The sequence below is a fragment of the Trifolium pratense genome, linkage group LG4 (genome assembly GCF_020283565.1).
Source record: "Trifolium pratense cultivar HEN17-A07 linkage group LG4, ARS_RC_1.1, whole genome shotgun sequence".
NCBI lineage: Eukaryota > Viridiplantae > Streptophyta > Magnoliopsida > Fabales > Fabaceae > Trifolium > Trifolium pratense.
The window spans coordinates 14024575-14038561 of record NC_060062.1 but is presented as its reverse complement, the minus strand read 5'-3'; the positions used below and the strand labels follow the sequence as shown (position 1 = coordinate 14038561).

Below are 13987 nucleotides of genomic sequence, written 5' to 3'. Positions count from 1 at the left end.
TCTAGATATACTGTAGTATTTAAGAGGATTGGTTTTGCGATTCAAAAAGAGTTAGCAGCGCAGCTTGTTGTCCAAGATACTGCTTAGCATTTTTCTTAATTTAATAGTAGTAGCATGTATTATGTGTTTTTTTAGTTTAATGGTGAAAAAAACTAATTTTATGAGACAATTTTAGCAAAAAAAGTCTTGATGATTTTATGAGATTTTGTTGGACTATATTGATTTTGTGAAATTTTAAAAACTTTTTTACAAGTCTTTTTTACAATCAAGATTTTTAACACATGATTTAAATGAATTTTGAGAGATTTTTTTCAAAAGACTTTTTACAATCAAGATTTCATAATACTTTATATATTAGAAAACTTTTGTATATTTGGAAAATTTTAAAAGAATCAATAAATTTTAATAAAAGAAATTATATTTTTTTTAGGAATCCAAATATTAAAAAAAAAACCCTTACTTTTTTTTAACGTAAATGTTTCTAATGACCAATAAAAAAGTCACCACCACCACCATTGATGGGAAACAAAAGCAGTTGAATGTGACAAAAAAAAATTCGTTTGTTGTAAAAAGTTGTAATGAATCAAAAGTTTGTAAAAAAGATGTAGAATTTGTTAAAATATTTTTTGCAAAAAAAAACATATTTGATAAGTAAAGAAGAAGAAGAAAAAAAAAATCTTGGAGAGTTTGAAAAATTCTCAAGGCTTTTTTGGTGAGATTGTTGAAAAAATGAACAAAGAAAAGAAGAAGAAAAAACCGGGTACAGTGATTATGAATTACGAAAGTAATAAAGAAGAAGAAGTTTGATACAATGATGATGAACGAAAAAAGTCTTGGAGAGTTCAAAAAAGTCTCAAGGCTTTTGGTGAGGTTGTTGAAAAAGTCCGTCAAGTGTATTTTCAACTAAAAAGTCTTTCAAAATTCATTCCCAAAAAGAATCCATCAAAATCGGTAGACTTTTGAATACCAATAGACATTTTGAAAGTAGTAACAAATCTCAATTGAATACCAACGGATTTTGTTGCCCTGGAAAAAAATCTTGTTTGTCTTAATGGAATACCACAAGATTTATTTAACTCTTGTAAAAGTCTTGATTGAATACCTTAATATTTTTTTGTCATAAAAAAGTCTTTTAAAATCCCATGAAATCCCAATTCAATACACCCCCTTAATTTTAAGTAAATTGATTTTGAAAATTTAATTTTAGTTCAGCGATGAGAAAAATTAATTTTAGGGAAATTAATTTTGAAAAATTAATTTAGTAAAAAAATAATTGAAAAATTAATATTATGGTTATTTATAATTCTTTCTTATCATACTACTTAATTAGTAGCATTTAAATTGTTTAATTACAATTTTTTTATCAAGTAATCTAGTGGCTAGAAAATTCACAGTGAATGCACATTTTTCAGGTAGCTACTTAGTTGAGGAGTCACTTTGCAAACTAGAGGTACTTTGTTCGAAACTTGGCATTAGCAAAAAAAAAAGGGTCACGCTAAACAGTGCCCCTGGGGCACTAGTTAAGCATACTAAAAAAGGAAACAAATGATAAAGTTAATGATGAGAGAAAATAACTTTTCACATTATTAAAACATTGAATGCACAATTTATGAAATAAAACTTCTATATTTGTATCCTTAACTAGTGCCCCGGGGGCACTGTTTAGCATTTTCCAAAAAAAAATCCATAGTGAATAAATGAAGTGTCTCGGATTTAGCTCACGGGAATTAATTACAATTTTTTTAATTACGGATTTTTAGTGATATAAATTTTTTGACGGATTAGTGATATATATTAGGCGTTAAATATAATTAAAAGTTTAAAACTTCATATACTCAACTCTGCAAAGTTTTTTTTCTTCAGCATGTGCTCATGTATCGGCACATGTTTCTTGCTTGTGCGGCGTCAAACCTCCAATACATAGACTCTCTTCTTTCTTTTTTTCTTTCTCAAAATCAACTTTACAAAAAACTTCTATGCATAAGGAAAAAACTAACATATGGCCTTAATGTACTTGTTAGTGTACAAAGATGAGTCCCATTTTATAAGACATTATTTGACTAAATACATTATTCATATGTATTGTTTTGACCGTATTTTTCTAAAAGTATATAAATATAAATATTATCGTATAAGATCTTGTTTGATTTGTTTCGACGAGTATTTTCAAAATATCACATTTCTATAATTTTTACTAATGCACAATGAAAGATATTCGCAATCGAAAGTTATGCATTGGTGTGCATGCAGTGGTCAACTAGTTCTTATATTTTGGGACGGATGAAGTATATTTGTATAGAAAATTGTGCATTTTATCACTTTAAAAGTCAAAAATTGTTTTATCTAAGACTTAATTACTATTTCAAGTATCCTCAACATGTACTCTTAAGACATACGTTAGCATACCCTTATTTTAAAATGCTAAAACAAACAGGTCTTTAATAGGGTGAATTATAATGAATTTTTAAAAAAGGTAACCATTAAGGGTCTGTTTGGTAAAAATAAGTTATAAGCTAGCTGATAGTTGATAAGCTAGCTGATAGCTGAAAAGCTAACTAATTGAAATTAAAGTGTTTGGTAAAATTAGCTTTTGAAGTGGTTAATAAATATAAAATGACATAATTGATAGTGGGTAGTTTATTTTTTAGAGTGAGTAGTTATTAAATTAAAAGGTAAAAATGGAATAAAGTGTAAAAAACTATAAGCTTATAAGCTCAAACGCTACTTGAAATTGCATCTGAAAAAAAGCTATAAGCTAGTAAAAAAAGCTTGTTACCAAACACCTCTAATTTTTTTAAACAAACTTATAAACTCATAGAATAAGCTATAAGCTAGCTTATTTGTGTTACCAAACACACAGTAAGAGCAACTAATATGAGAACTTGTGCTTTTTTATTTGTCGCATAACCTTAGTGAAAACCCCACACCTTAAATGGCTAATCGTGGGTTCAAACTTCCATACAAAGGGTGTGTTTGGTAACACAAATAAGCTAGCTTATAGCTTATTATATGAGCTTATAAGCTTGTTTCAAAAAATTAGAGGTGTTTGGTAACAAGCTTTTTGTACTAGCTTATAGCTTTTTTTCAGATGCTATTTCAAGTAGCATTTGAGCTTATAGCTTATAGTTTTTTACACTTTATTTCATTTTTACCCTTTAATTTAATAACTACCCACTCTAAAAAATAAACTACCCACTATCAATTATGTAATTTTATATTTAATAACCACTTTAAAAGCTAATTTTACCAAACACTTTAATTTCAATAAGCTAGCTTTTCAGCTATCAGCTAGCTTATCAGCTATCAGCTAGCTTATAGCTTATTTTTACCAAACAGAAGCAAACACATTAAATATTTTTACAACTACAGTACAAAGTTGTACTTATAAGATAAAACTTTTGTTTTATATGAAATAAGAAATTTTGTTTTTAATAAATTAAGAGTGTACGGATATTAAGGTAGAAATAGACATTCCAAAATATATCACCTAAGTAAGTTTAATGTTTTCTAAAATCTTTGAAATAAATATATTTGACTTACAATATTTGCAATTTTTCAAAGTACACTTTTTCAAAAATGTTTGAAAGAAATATACAAGTATAAATGTTTGAAAGAAATATATAAGTATAAATAACTATGTTCACACCCATTTTTAAAAAGTATTTAATCTCATTTAATATTCTAAAAAAAAAAATACTCTATCTATCCTAAAATAAATGACTTGTTTGACCACATTTACGTTTGTCAATGCACATCTTTGATCGTTAATATAATTAGTTATGTATTATAAAAAATTATAAAAAATGTATATTTTGAAAATACTCATCGAAACAAATCAAAGAACATCTCATAGGCTAATATGAATAGTACACTAAGTTAAAATTATGTCATTTATTTCGAGACTGCGAGAGTAATTACATTTTTCAAAAGAAAAATTGTTATTGTTACTAGATAAGTTTGACAAGAAACATAAAAATCCTTTGTGATTGCATACAACACTTACAAATGTTAACCATTGACTTTCCCATAGCTAAAATCTAATTGGTCAAATATATACTTTTATGTATTTCTCTATTTGTTTATAAGTCAATTTTCACAATATAAATTGCAATGCTTTTTTTGTCAAGTAATCTAGTCACTAGAAAATTCATCTTAAAAGTGAATAAATGAAATGTCTCGGATTCAAAATCGGGATCCTGCACATATAGTGTGATGTCTCTACCAATTGAATTAAACTTACTGAAATATAAATTGCTATGCTTTATTGAAAAGTAATCGGGGAATAGTAGCATTAGCTTTTTTTTTTGACACGTAGTTAATTTTTCTTATATTTTAGTCTAACAAATTCTTATATATCTTATTTTGAGATAAAAGGGGATCATTTAAAATCCTTATCTATTCTCCTTTTCAGTTTTTCAATTTTCTAGTCAAAAAAACATGTAATTTAATTTATAGCGAATTAAATGTCAATTTTATGTTGACGTCATTAATTTTTATTCTTTTTAAATAGAAATTGAATTGTTGAATCTATTATATTCTTGATATATTATTTTTCTTTTAATCAATTTTATATGTATATATATACATGTATTTTTCACACTAACAGTATCAGAAACACCTAAGATCCGTATCAGCATGAGTGAAACACTATCCTCCATTCATTGAACTTTGATTAAATATCATTTGTATCATTGATTTATCAAGGTTTACAAATATTTTAAGAAGAGAAGTTCCACTATTTTCTCTGAATATCATGGCCAATCCACACACTCACAGTAATCATGGCTTTCCTTTCTGCATCAATGGTGTTTATTCATGTGGTCTCGTTGAGTCGCAACGACAAAATCCTCAACAGCAACCACAATATCAACAACATCAACAGGGGCAAGCATATGTTTTTCTTAATCCAAATCCTCATGTTCACACTTCAAATGTCTTAAATTCTCCCACCCTTGCTACTCTACTTGAGAAGCAGAATCAAGAGGAGGAGCAGTTCATTCGAATCCAGGTTAAAATTTTATATATCATGACTTGATATCAAGTACATTTAAAAAAAAATACTCATAAAATAAAATAATGAGTAGGACATGACCGAACAACTTCTATTGTACTGTGTTTGATTTTAAATATGTTCCTGGTACGAAACAAACTGGGGGTTAAGGAATTGTCCTCCACAGAACCACGGGACAACTTTTTATCCTCAGCACAACTTGTCTAAAATATCAAAATAACTTTTTGTCCACCAAACATTGTACGACACAAAGTTTGTTCAATACCTTGTACGTTTGACCTGTGTTGTTCTGTTTTGTACTGTTTTGTCCGGTATTTATATGTTGCAGATCAAACGGACCCTAAGATTGACTTTCTCCGGATTTATGTATCATGTTTTAAATATGTTTATTTTGTTTTCAGAATATCATTTCCTTTGTCCATTAATCCAATGTCTATTTTTTTTTATGTGATAGAATGATAAATTGAAACTCGTGTTACAACAACAAAGGGAGAAACAAGTAGGTGTACTTAAAAGATTGGAAAATTATTCAGAACAAGTTTTAATAACAAAGAATGGAGAAATTGCACAAGCTGCATTGAAAAAAAAAGTGTTGGAAAATTTCTTAAATAGTCTAGAGGCAGAGAAAAGGGATCTGAAGAGAATAGTTGAGGAACAAGAAGCCATGATAATAGCTTTGTATAACCAATTGGAAGAGGAGAAAAAGAGAGTAAGGATGTTTGTGGAAAATGATGGAGAGTCTTTTTGTGGTGAAGTTGAAGAAGCAAGAGCTGCAAAGTGTTGTCTTAGGTGTAACACAAAATCAGTGGATGTCATATTCCTTCCGTGCAGACATCTCTCTTCATGCAAGGTGTGTGAAGCTTTACTCCAAGCTTGTCCCATCTGTGGAGTGGAAAAGAAGGGTGCTATTGAGATCCAGAGTTTGATTTAACTTTGATATTATTTCTGAAAAAAAGAAAAATACCTTAGTTATGCTTAGCTATGCTAAGATAATTTTTGAAAATGATAACTAACCGGAACTTTGACGCATGCAACACCGCATGGGTCTGATTAGTTGTAATATGTAATAATAAAAAATATAATACAAAATTTTTAAGAGCATTTTTAATAAGAGTATTATAGGGAATTTCATGGACTAATTATTTTATATTTGTTTATGTGCTTATTTTATATTTTATATATTTTTTAAATAATTTTGGAACACCATCGTTTTGTTTACTTATTAAAAAAAAAAATTGCTAATATCTAAAGGTTAAAAAATTGATGATAATTAAAGGTTAAAAAAAAAATAAAGACACAATCAAGAACATAAACTTAAGTAGACATCCATAAATAAATAAAAATTGTGATTAATTTCGCCGTTCAAATTTATTGAAAACAGAGTTAACATATTAGGATTCATAAATTCTTTCATAATTGAAGCACATGTTTTAGCGGTTGAAATGTTTTATTGTAAGTAAGGGATGCATGTTCGATACCTATCGTAGACAAATCTGTATTTTTTGAATATAAAACTGCAATAAAAAGAAAGAGAAAATGAGAGAGAAAAAAATTTGGTTTAGGATTAACTTATGTTAGCAAGCTTATAATATAAGAGATAAGAGATTATCGGTTTTTAATTGTTTAAATTGTGCAATGAAAATTGATGGTGCTTAATTGTCGTATGAAATCTTTCCTATGAAAGTTGATGGAGCTTAACACTTTGTGGACATAATTTAAATCACAATTAGTCTGCTAGTGCATATTGTATCAATTGATCATCGGTTAATATTAAATCTGCAATGTTAAAATCAAAATAATGAATGTGATTAGTGACATGACCATGATTGTGTTTGGTTGTATTGCAAAAAAATTTCATTTAGCAGAATTGAGTTTGATAATAACTTTCCAAATTACACGTAATAATAACTTTCCAAATCTCACATGATAATTATTCTCTAAATTTATGATCCGCTAGAAAAAAAATCATTGATCAGGAAAGACATAAAAATATTTCGTGATGAATAATATAGTCAACAATAATTTTGATATGATATACTTTTAAAATTGATGGTGGTTATCAATTATTGCACATAATTTTAATCATAATTGGTATATATATACTTGCCATAGTGGTTGAAAATATTGCCAACAGGGAAAACAAATTAGGGTTTAGGGTTTGCTTGTGTATACAAGCTTATAATATAAAAGATATGATATTTTTGAGTTTGCGTTATTTTCCGGTTTTGTTATTTAATGTTGTTACTTTTTTTGTTTTTGTTTTTTGCATACCAGGCCGGGAAAGGCTTTCATATATATATTTTTTTTACAAACAAAATACTTTTATTAATGAATTAAGTCGGTACAAATTTTGTCTCATTACTAATATTGAAATGTATACTCAAAATTTTGGAAAGCTTAAGCTGTTTTTGGTTAAGAGTGGGCTTTAGAAATTAAGCATCTGACTATTTGTTCTTAATTTGTGAGAACTCTTATTTATAATTAAGGAAAACTAAGTAATTGTCACTCCAATGATAGGTCATGATCGTGTTAGTTACTTTGTTGAGCTATGTTCTTCATCAGCTGACATTTCATCAAATTGAAGCTTTGATATAACACATGCTTAAAATATGGTCGAGCATCACTCAGTTTTGGGCCAAAATTGCCAAATTGGTAAAAATCGCAACCTGACTTGATGCTTTCATGTATTAGCGGTTATGTCAATTTTGAGTTGGGTCGCAGTCCGTGGTCAACCATACGTTGTGGCTCGACATACTGCATAGTTATGTTTTGCCGGCCCTTTTCTTTTTCAGTCCTGTGATTATTCTTAAAAATGTTGAATTGGGTCACTAAAAGTACATATTCTTCGAAAAATGTTGACTTTATATTAACTCAGAGTCCTCTTTGACAAACTCTTAATTTCTCCGGTAACAACTAATGATTCAAATGAATGAAATAATTGAACATAAGTTACTTAAATAACAAAGCTTTTTATTCCTACATAGAGTTTTAAATTTGTAATTCGGATTCAGCTTTTACAAAATTATATTTAAGTCAATATAAAACTATAAAAAATATTATACTTAGAAAAAGGGAAGGTAAATATAAAGGTTAAATAGTGTTTATCTCATGCAATGTTAACAAATTTCAATTTAACCCTTGTATTATTTTTCCAAATTACCTCACTGTAATGTGAAGATTCCAACATTTTAGCTCCTTATTGAATATGTTAGCTTAAGATTTCATGTTTTTGCCACCTATAATATAACGAATTTTGGTTTACTCCCCTCAATGTGCATGTCACGTCATCATTTATGCACAATCTTAAGCCATCATATTTAATGAGGGGCTAAAAGAACGAAATATTGACAATACATGGGGTAATTGGAAAAAAATCGCAAGGGATAATCGAAATTCACTAACATTGCACGAGGATAAACACTATTAGCTAAATATAAATACATTGATAAGCTCTCTAAGAGCTCTAAAGTGTTATCTTTCTCGAACTGAATCATCATCCTCCAGTAGTCACTAGTCCTAATTTCTTTTCATTAAAAAAAAGAAAAAAAGAAAAATGCTAACGAGGGACACTCGACATTCTTTAAAATCTTAAATAGTAAAACTTTGTAAATTTTTTAACACACCGAAAATTAAAATGTTTCATTTTTTAAATAAATATTTATTTTTAAATAGAACCTAAATATTTTATTTTTAAATTGAATACTTAAAAAATTAAAAGGGAGCACACCAGATTGTGCCCGTTAGTTACTTGCTTGATTTTTTCATTTTGAAAAGAAGCGTCTTTCTCAGTTAGTCCAAAAAAAAAAAATTCTTTCTCAGAAAAAAAAAACTACCGATTCAAATTACAAAACTGGAGGGAACAAAAACGATTCCCATTTCTCAGAAATCTCTCTAATTCCATCTTCTTCACTCGCAATTCCAAACCCTACCTTCATCTTCTTCCATGGCGGAAGCCCTAAGCCCTAACAAACAAAGACTCCCCGTTGCAGCGCGAATCCAATCTCCAACCAGTCCTTTCATATTAGGTTCCAATGATGACCAGCTCGAACGCGCTCAAGCACGTGCAGCACGCGCTGCTGCTATCCGCCGCAAGAATCTTACAGTTTCTCAATCTCTCGATGCAAATTCCGATCCGTGTCTTAATAAACAGCAGATCTTCGATTTGTTCCAGAATTGCATCAAGCTCGCCAGCGAAAATGTAAGCAAATAAGCAAAAAGTGAAATGGAAATGGAAATTGAGATTTAGTTTTTGATTTTTGATTTTTCTTTGTGTTGAAGTTTGGCGCAAATTGGATTTTGTTTGATATTTTGAATTTTTTTTTTTTGAAAAATTTGGTGTGCAGAAAATTAATCAGAAAAATACGTGGGAGTTAAACTTGATTGATCATCTTACTGATATTATTAAAGCTGAAGAAGAAAATGACACGGAGACTAATTTTCAGAAGGTATGCATTTTTTAAACTTGTCTTGTTTTAATTTCTTGGTTTAAGTGTTTGGATATGATTTTTGGTTTTATAATTTAATTTATAAGAATGTTATTGTATAATTTTCTTGCAATCTACTGGATTATGCAAAATTCCATTTTAGATTATGGGTTGCACATAAGAACTTACTGTCTTTGATATTGACACATGCATTGACAACAACACTGACGCATCGACACTGGTAATAATTTAATAAATTATAAGTGATTATTAGTGTATGTTTTGGTTACGAGGTGAGAAGAATTGATTTTGTAAGATTCAGTTTGACTATAATTGTGTTGAAGGTAAAGTGATTTATGTTTGGATACATTCATGTAAAAGTGAGTTGAGTGTAAAAATGAATTCTAGCATCAAAAGCTATAATTTCTAGCTTCAAGTAGAATTAGTTTTAGAGGCAAAGTCAATTCTACTCTAGAGAAACCAAGCATGTCAAAATCAATTGTCAACCTGTAGAATGTAATTACCTGTTTTAGTAGAAGTGTAAGTGCTACATAGCTTACTAGGGTGAATAGACAAAGTTGTGTATGAATATACTTTAGGTAGTTTCATTATTTTTTATTTGGGCAGGCAAGCTGCACTCTAGAGGCTGGAGTCAAAATTTATTCATTAAGGGTGGATTCAGTGCATTCCGAGGCATATAAAGTCCTTGGTGGGATGAATAGAGCAGGCCAAGATGCTGAACAAGGTTACAATTGTTACCCTCTTATTAAGCCTGACATTTTGATTCTCTCTTTTTTCTTCATCTTCGCAAGTTGCATTTGTAGTGGGCTTTGTTGATGATTGCATTGTGGATGATTGCATAGTATAACATATGCTCTATTGCTAATTAATGTTTGATATCTTTGTGAATGTATGAATTCAAATGGTTTCATAGTGCAGTGCATTTACTTTTGGTTTTGTAATATTTTTTTATTAGTTCTAATGCTAATTCATAATGTTAGACACTACCCTGGAGGGTGTTAATGTTGAAAGTGGAAAAGAAGGAAGCAGAAAAGAGACAGATAAAAAGGTCAGTAGTCTGGATGTTTTGGTCATGACTGGTTAATGATAGTTTTTGCTTAGTTTGAAGAGTTTTTTGTTAATGCAGTTGTCACCTTTGTCAACACTGGAACCATCTTTTGAGGTTCTCAATGTAAAGAAGTTTGATGGTAATCTCAAATCCTTATTCTGTTTGCGTTATTAGTTCTAGGCAGTGGGGTTCAAGTTGTGCTTAAAATGCATATATGCTATTATATTTTTTCAGCTGCATTTGTTGTGGATCCCCTCTATCGGCAGACAACTGCAAAATTTGACGAAGGAGGAGCCAAAGGTCTTTTAATGAATAATCTTGGTGTATATGGTGGATGTAGGGTGCTCTTTGATTCACTAGAAGTACCTGCTAAGTGTATGGCATGCCAAAATGAACCTGATATTTCAGATACCATTGATCTTTCTTTTGTCAGAGGTGTGTTGCTTTGTGAAATATCTGGTGAAACTGTTGTTACATTTGTAAACTGAAACACATTTAACGTGGTTAATTGTGACTTACTTTTCTTTATAGATTGTGTTGAGCAGATTGTATTGGACATGCGTGTGAAGGATGAAATTTCTCCAACTCTCAGGACTATAGTAAACCAATTTGATGGAAATAATAAAAGGCCTACTGATTTTCATCTTCATGGTCAGAATTCAGTGGAAGAGCCTGATGTTGATTATAATTGTGAAAATAACGCTGACAGGGAGGATTATGAGAACTGTGCGAATTGGAGTGATGATCATGATGACCAACCAGTTGTTGCTGATTTAGGCTCTAATGATGTAGATCCAAGTTTCCCTAGTTATCCTCAGGTTTAGTCATGTTTTAACCATAGAAACCTGTTTTGGATGAGCTTTTAAAATAGTCTTTTGGTATTCTAACAAGAGAACGATGCACGGCTAAAGTAAAATGCTGAATTTTGTAGGATAATGATCTATTTCCTTCCACAGAACCTGATATGGATGACAGATTTGAAAATGTTGATGGGTTCTTATTCTTGAGTCTGGGTTTTAATTCAAAACAAAATGCATGGGCAGGCCCTGATCATTGGAAGTATAAAAAATCGAAAGGTGGGGTTTGGAGGTCAGCTAAATAGCTTGTAATGCTCTATGTTTCTTAGAATTGAACATTGTATTTATTCTAGTTGCTTTGTTGTAGTCTCCGAGGTTCAAACTACTTCTGAAGATGGGCCAACCCTGAAAACTAAGCAGACAAAGAGTAAGAGACAAGCCGAAGTTGATTTAGATTTTGCAAATTCTCTGGAGAAAAACTTGTTAGATATATTTGCTCCTCCAAAGAATCCCAAAACATTACTTCTCCCTGAAAGCAGACAGCCTTGCAATACAAAACTTCCAGAGGACTGCCACTATCAGCCAGAGGAACTTGTCAAGCTGTTTCTTCTTCCGGATGTGAAGGTAGTTTCTTTAAGACATTGAAATCAGTTGCAAAGTACTTTCTTGTCTGTAGTGATATTTATTTATATTTATCTCTGATGATTTACGTTCTTTCTTTAGTGTCTTGGGAGGAGGGCAAAAAGATTCTCAGGTAAAATGTTTAAAATTCTCGTTTTTCAAATAGACTATTCCCCATGCTTGTATTGTATATATGGAGATCATTTGAAATATTTTCAGCTGTAATTGTATTGTATTTTATGTTTCGGTGCATTTGCAGATTCAGAAGGATCTAGAGATCAATTCAATGAGAATGATATGTTTCCTTCTTGGGATAATGGAAGTGCTTGTGGTGGTGATGAGGCTGGTGACTATGAAGGTGATCATCACAGTGACCTGGAAGACCCTGGCACTCTCATTACTCAGCCTCGTCAGGTGTGTTTTCTTGAATATAAACCCTGCTCTTGATATGTTCTTGTAGGTATTATACATGCTGAGGAAAGAATGATGTCTTTCTTTCTTCAATAATTGTCTTCCTTGCCATTAATATGGCCGAAATATTGCAGTAAGCATTCAAGTATAATAATATATGCTTATTTTCAAATAATAACAGGTCAGTAAAATTGAAGTCCAGTATGACAAAACGTCCAAACAAGTTGATGTTCAAGCACTAAAAGTTACTCTTTGGGACCATGTTCAAGCATATGATAAGCTTCCTCCTGTTCAGGTATACCAAGATTTATCCGTTTCTAAACTTTCGATAATTGTCCTTCCCTTTTTTTGTTGCCCCCCACTGAAATGAAACTTGGTACATATAGTTTTCTTCAAGGCGTGGTGCTATTTTAACTTTCAGTGAGATTTCAGAGCATAACAAAAGCTATATACTATATTTTTGCTTTGTCGCTGAATGATAAGTTCTAATTCTCTTGCATTATTTGTTTTTTTGTCCCTTTCTTTTGAAGGGCCAAGAAGAAATAGTATCTTTCCGGAATTTATTGGCTAACTTTCCTGGCGATTGCAATGCCGCTGCAAGCATCAGTGACATCTCTCCTCATCTGTGCTTCATATGTCTTCTGCATTTGGCAAATGAGAAAGGATTGAGCATTCAAAGCTTTCCCAACTTGGATGATCTTTCAATACGCCTTCCATATGTTGGCGACAGTGGAACCGTTTAGATACCAGACTCATTGACTCGTTTATTCTGCAGTTCAGTAATTAGAAAATAGTTCCGTAAGTGCTTTTTATGATTTCTTTTGATACTGTCCTTGCTTGCTTCAGTCTATTTAATCTCAACTGTCATTTAATATTTTGGCTTTGATTCATTCCCTCATCATACAATTGACTGTGAGTTTATGCTTTGATTTTCAGATGGAGAATGTATTGTAACAAGTTGCTTTTTAATCCATCATGTAATGGTCTGATATATCGAGATGTACATTAGTTCTTGTTCATGACAGAGTCAACTAATGTTGTGCTCCCATTTGTATCCTATAGAGATTAATTCTCGTGTCTAACAATACTCAAAATTTGATGAATGGATGAATGACTGATTGTTAGAGCACTACCCTACCCTACATTTTCTATGAAGGATTAACCGAATAGTATCTAAATCACATTTTTTCACAAGTAATAATAAAATAATTTATTACTTATTTTTTAAATTGATCATTTGTCATATTAGCCTCTTGACCTTTTGTTTCTCCCATCATTTGGGGAAGGAAGGATGTAATAATTTAGTTTATTTTCTTGCTGCAGATTTGTAGTGTTTCACACTTTCACTTGCATATGACTGTTAGATTACAATAAACAAAATTAACAGTTAGTAAAATGCATTACTGGTGTAGTGGTGTGCCGTTCTCGACAGTATGCACACTACAGCCCATGTGTCCCATAAATTGGGGTCGTGACTGGCACATGGGGATTCACGAGTTTGAAAATCTTTCTCCATCGAGTTTACTGCATACAATATAAACTAGCCGTAAAAATAAAACAAAGCATGGGTATTGTGGAATCTAAAGCTTTCTTAGATTTTCATTTAAAGTGTGTCGGTTGATGGTGGGCAATGGTTTAGTTTGCGGGACTCTGA

The 13987-nt window shown here is 30.8% G+C and overlaps 2 protein-coding genes across 2 annotated transcripts; both read left to right on the top strand.

Annotated features, from left to right (window-relative positions):
• Positions 1-4753: 4753 nt before the first annotated feature.
• Positions 4754-5942, top strand: LOC123922150 (E3 ubiquitin-protein ligase BOI-like). Its single transcript, XM_045974895.1, has 2 exons — positions 4754-5008; positions 5466-5942. The coding sequence occupies exons 1-2, from the start codon at positions 4754-4756 to the stop codon at positions 5940-5942; spliced, it is 732 nt and encodes a 243-aa protein (XP_045830851.1).
• A 2804-nt stretch (positions 5943-8746) lies between these two features.
• On the top strand, positions 8747-13551 carry LOC123921732 (condensin complex subunit 2). Its single transcript, XM_045974383.1, has 14 exons — positions 8747-9209; positions 9355-9456; positions 10063-10180; positions 10437-10504; positions 10583-10643; positions 10739-10939; positions 11036-11322; positions 11436-11580; positions 11669-11925; positions 12025-12055; positions 12182-12336; positions 12515-12628; positions 12864-13131; positions 13270-13551. Exons 1-13 carry the CDS (start codon positions 8955-8957, stop codon positions 13074-13076), a joined length of 2007 nt encoding a protein of 668 aa, XP_045830339.1. The 5' UTR covers positions 8747-8954; the 3' UTR covers positions 13077-13131; positions 13270-13551.
• The last annotated feature ends 436 nt before the right edge of the window (positions 13552-13987 follow it).

Excerpts from the sequence above, each read along its gene's own strand:
- LOC123922150 (XM_045974895.1), top strand. The coding sequence starts at position 4,754 with ATGGCCAATCCACACACTCACAGTAATCATGGCTTTCCTTTCTGCATC. Across the intron at positions 5,009-5,465 it reads AGCAGTTCATTCGAATCCAG|AATGATAAATTGAAACTCGT; the intron begins GTTAAAATTTTA and ends TTTATGTGATAG.
- LOC123921732 (XM_045974383.1), top strand. The coding sequence starts at position 8,955 with ATGGCGGAAGCCCTAAGCCCTAACAAACAAAGACTCCCCGTTGCAGCG. Across the intron at positions 10,940-11,035 it reads TGATCTTTCTTTTGTCAGAG|ATTGTGTTGAGCAGATTGTA; the intron begins GTGTGTTGCTTT and ends TTTTCTTTATAG. Across the intron at positions 12,337-12,514 it reads TCATTACTCAGCCTCGTCAG|GTCAGTAAAATTGAAGTCCA; the intron begins GTGTGTTTTCTT and ends AAATAATAACAG.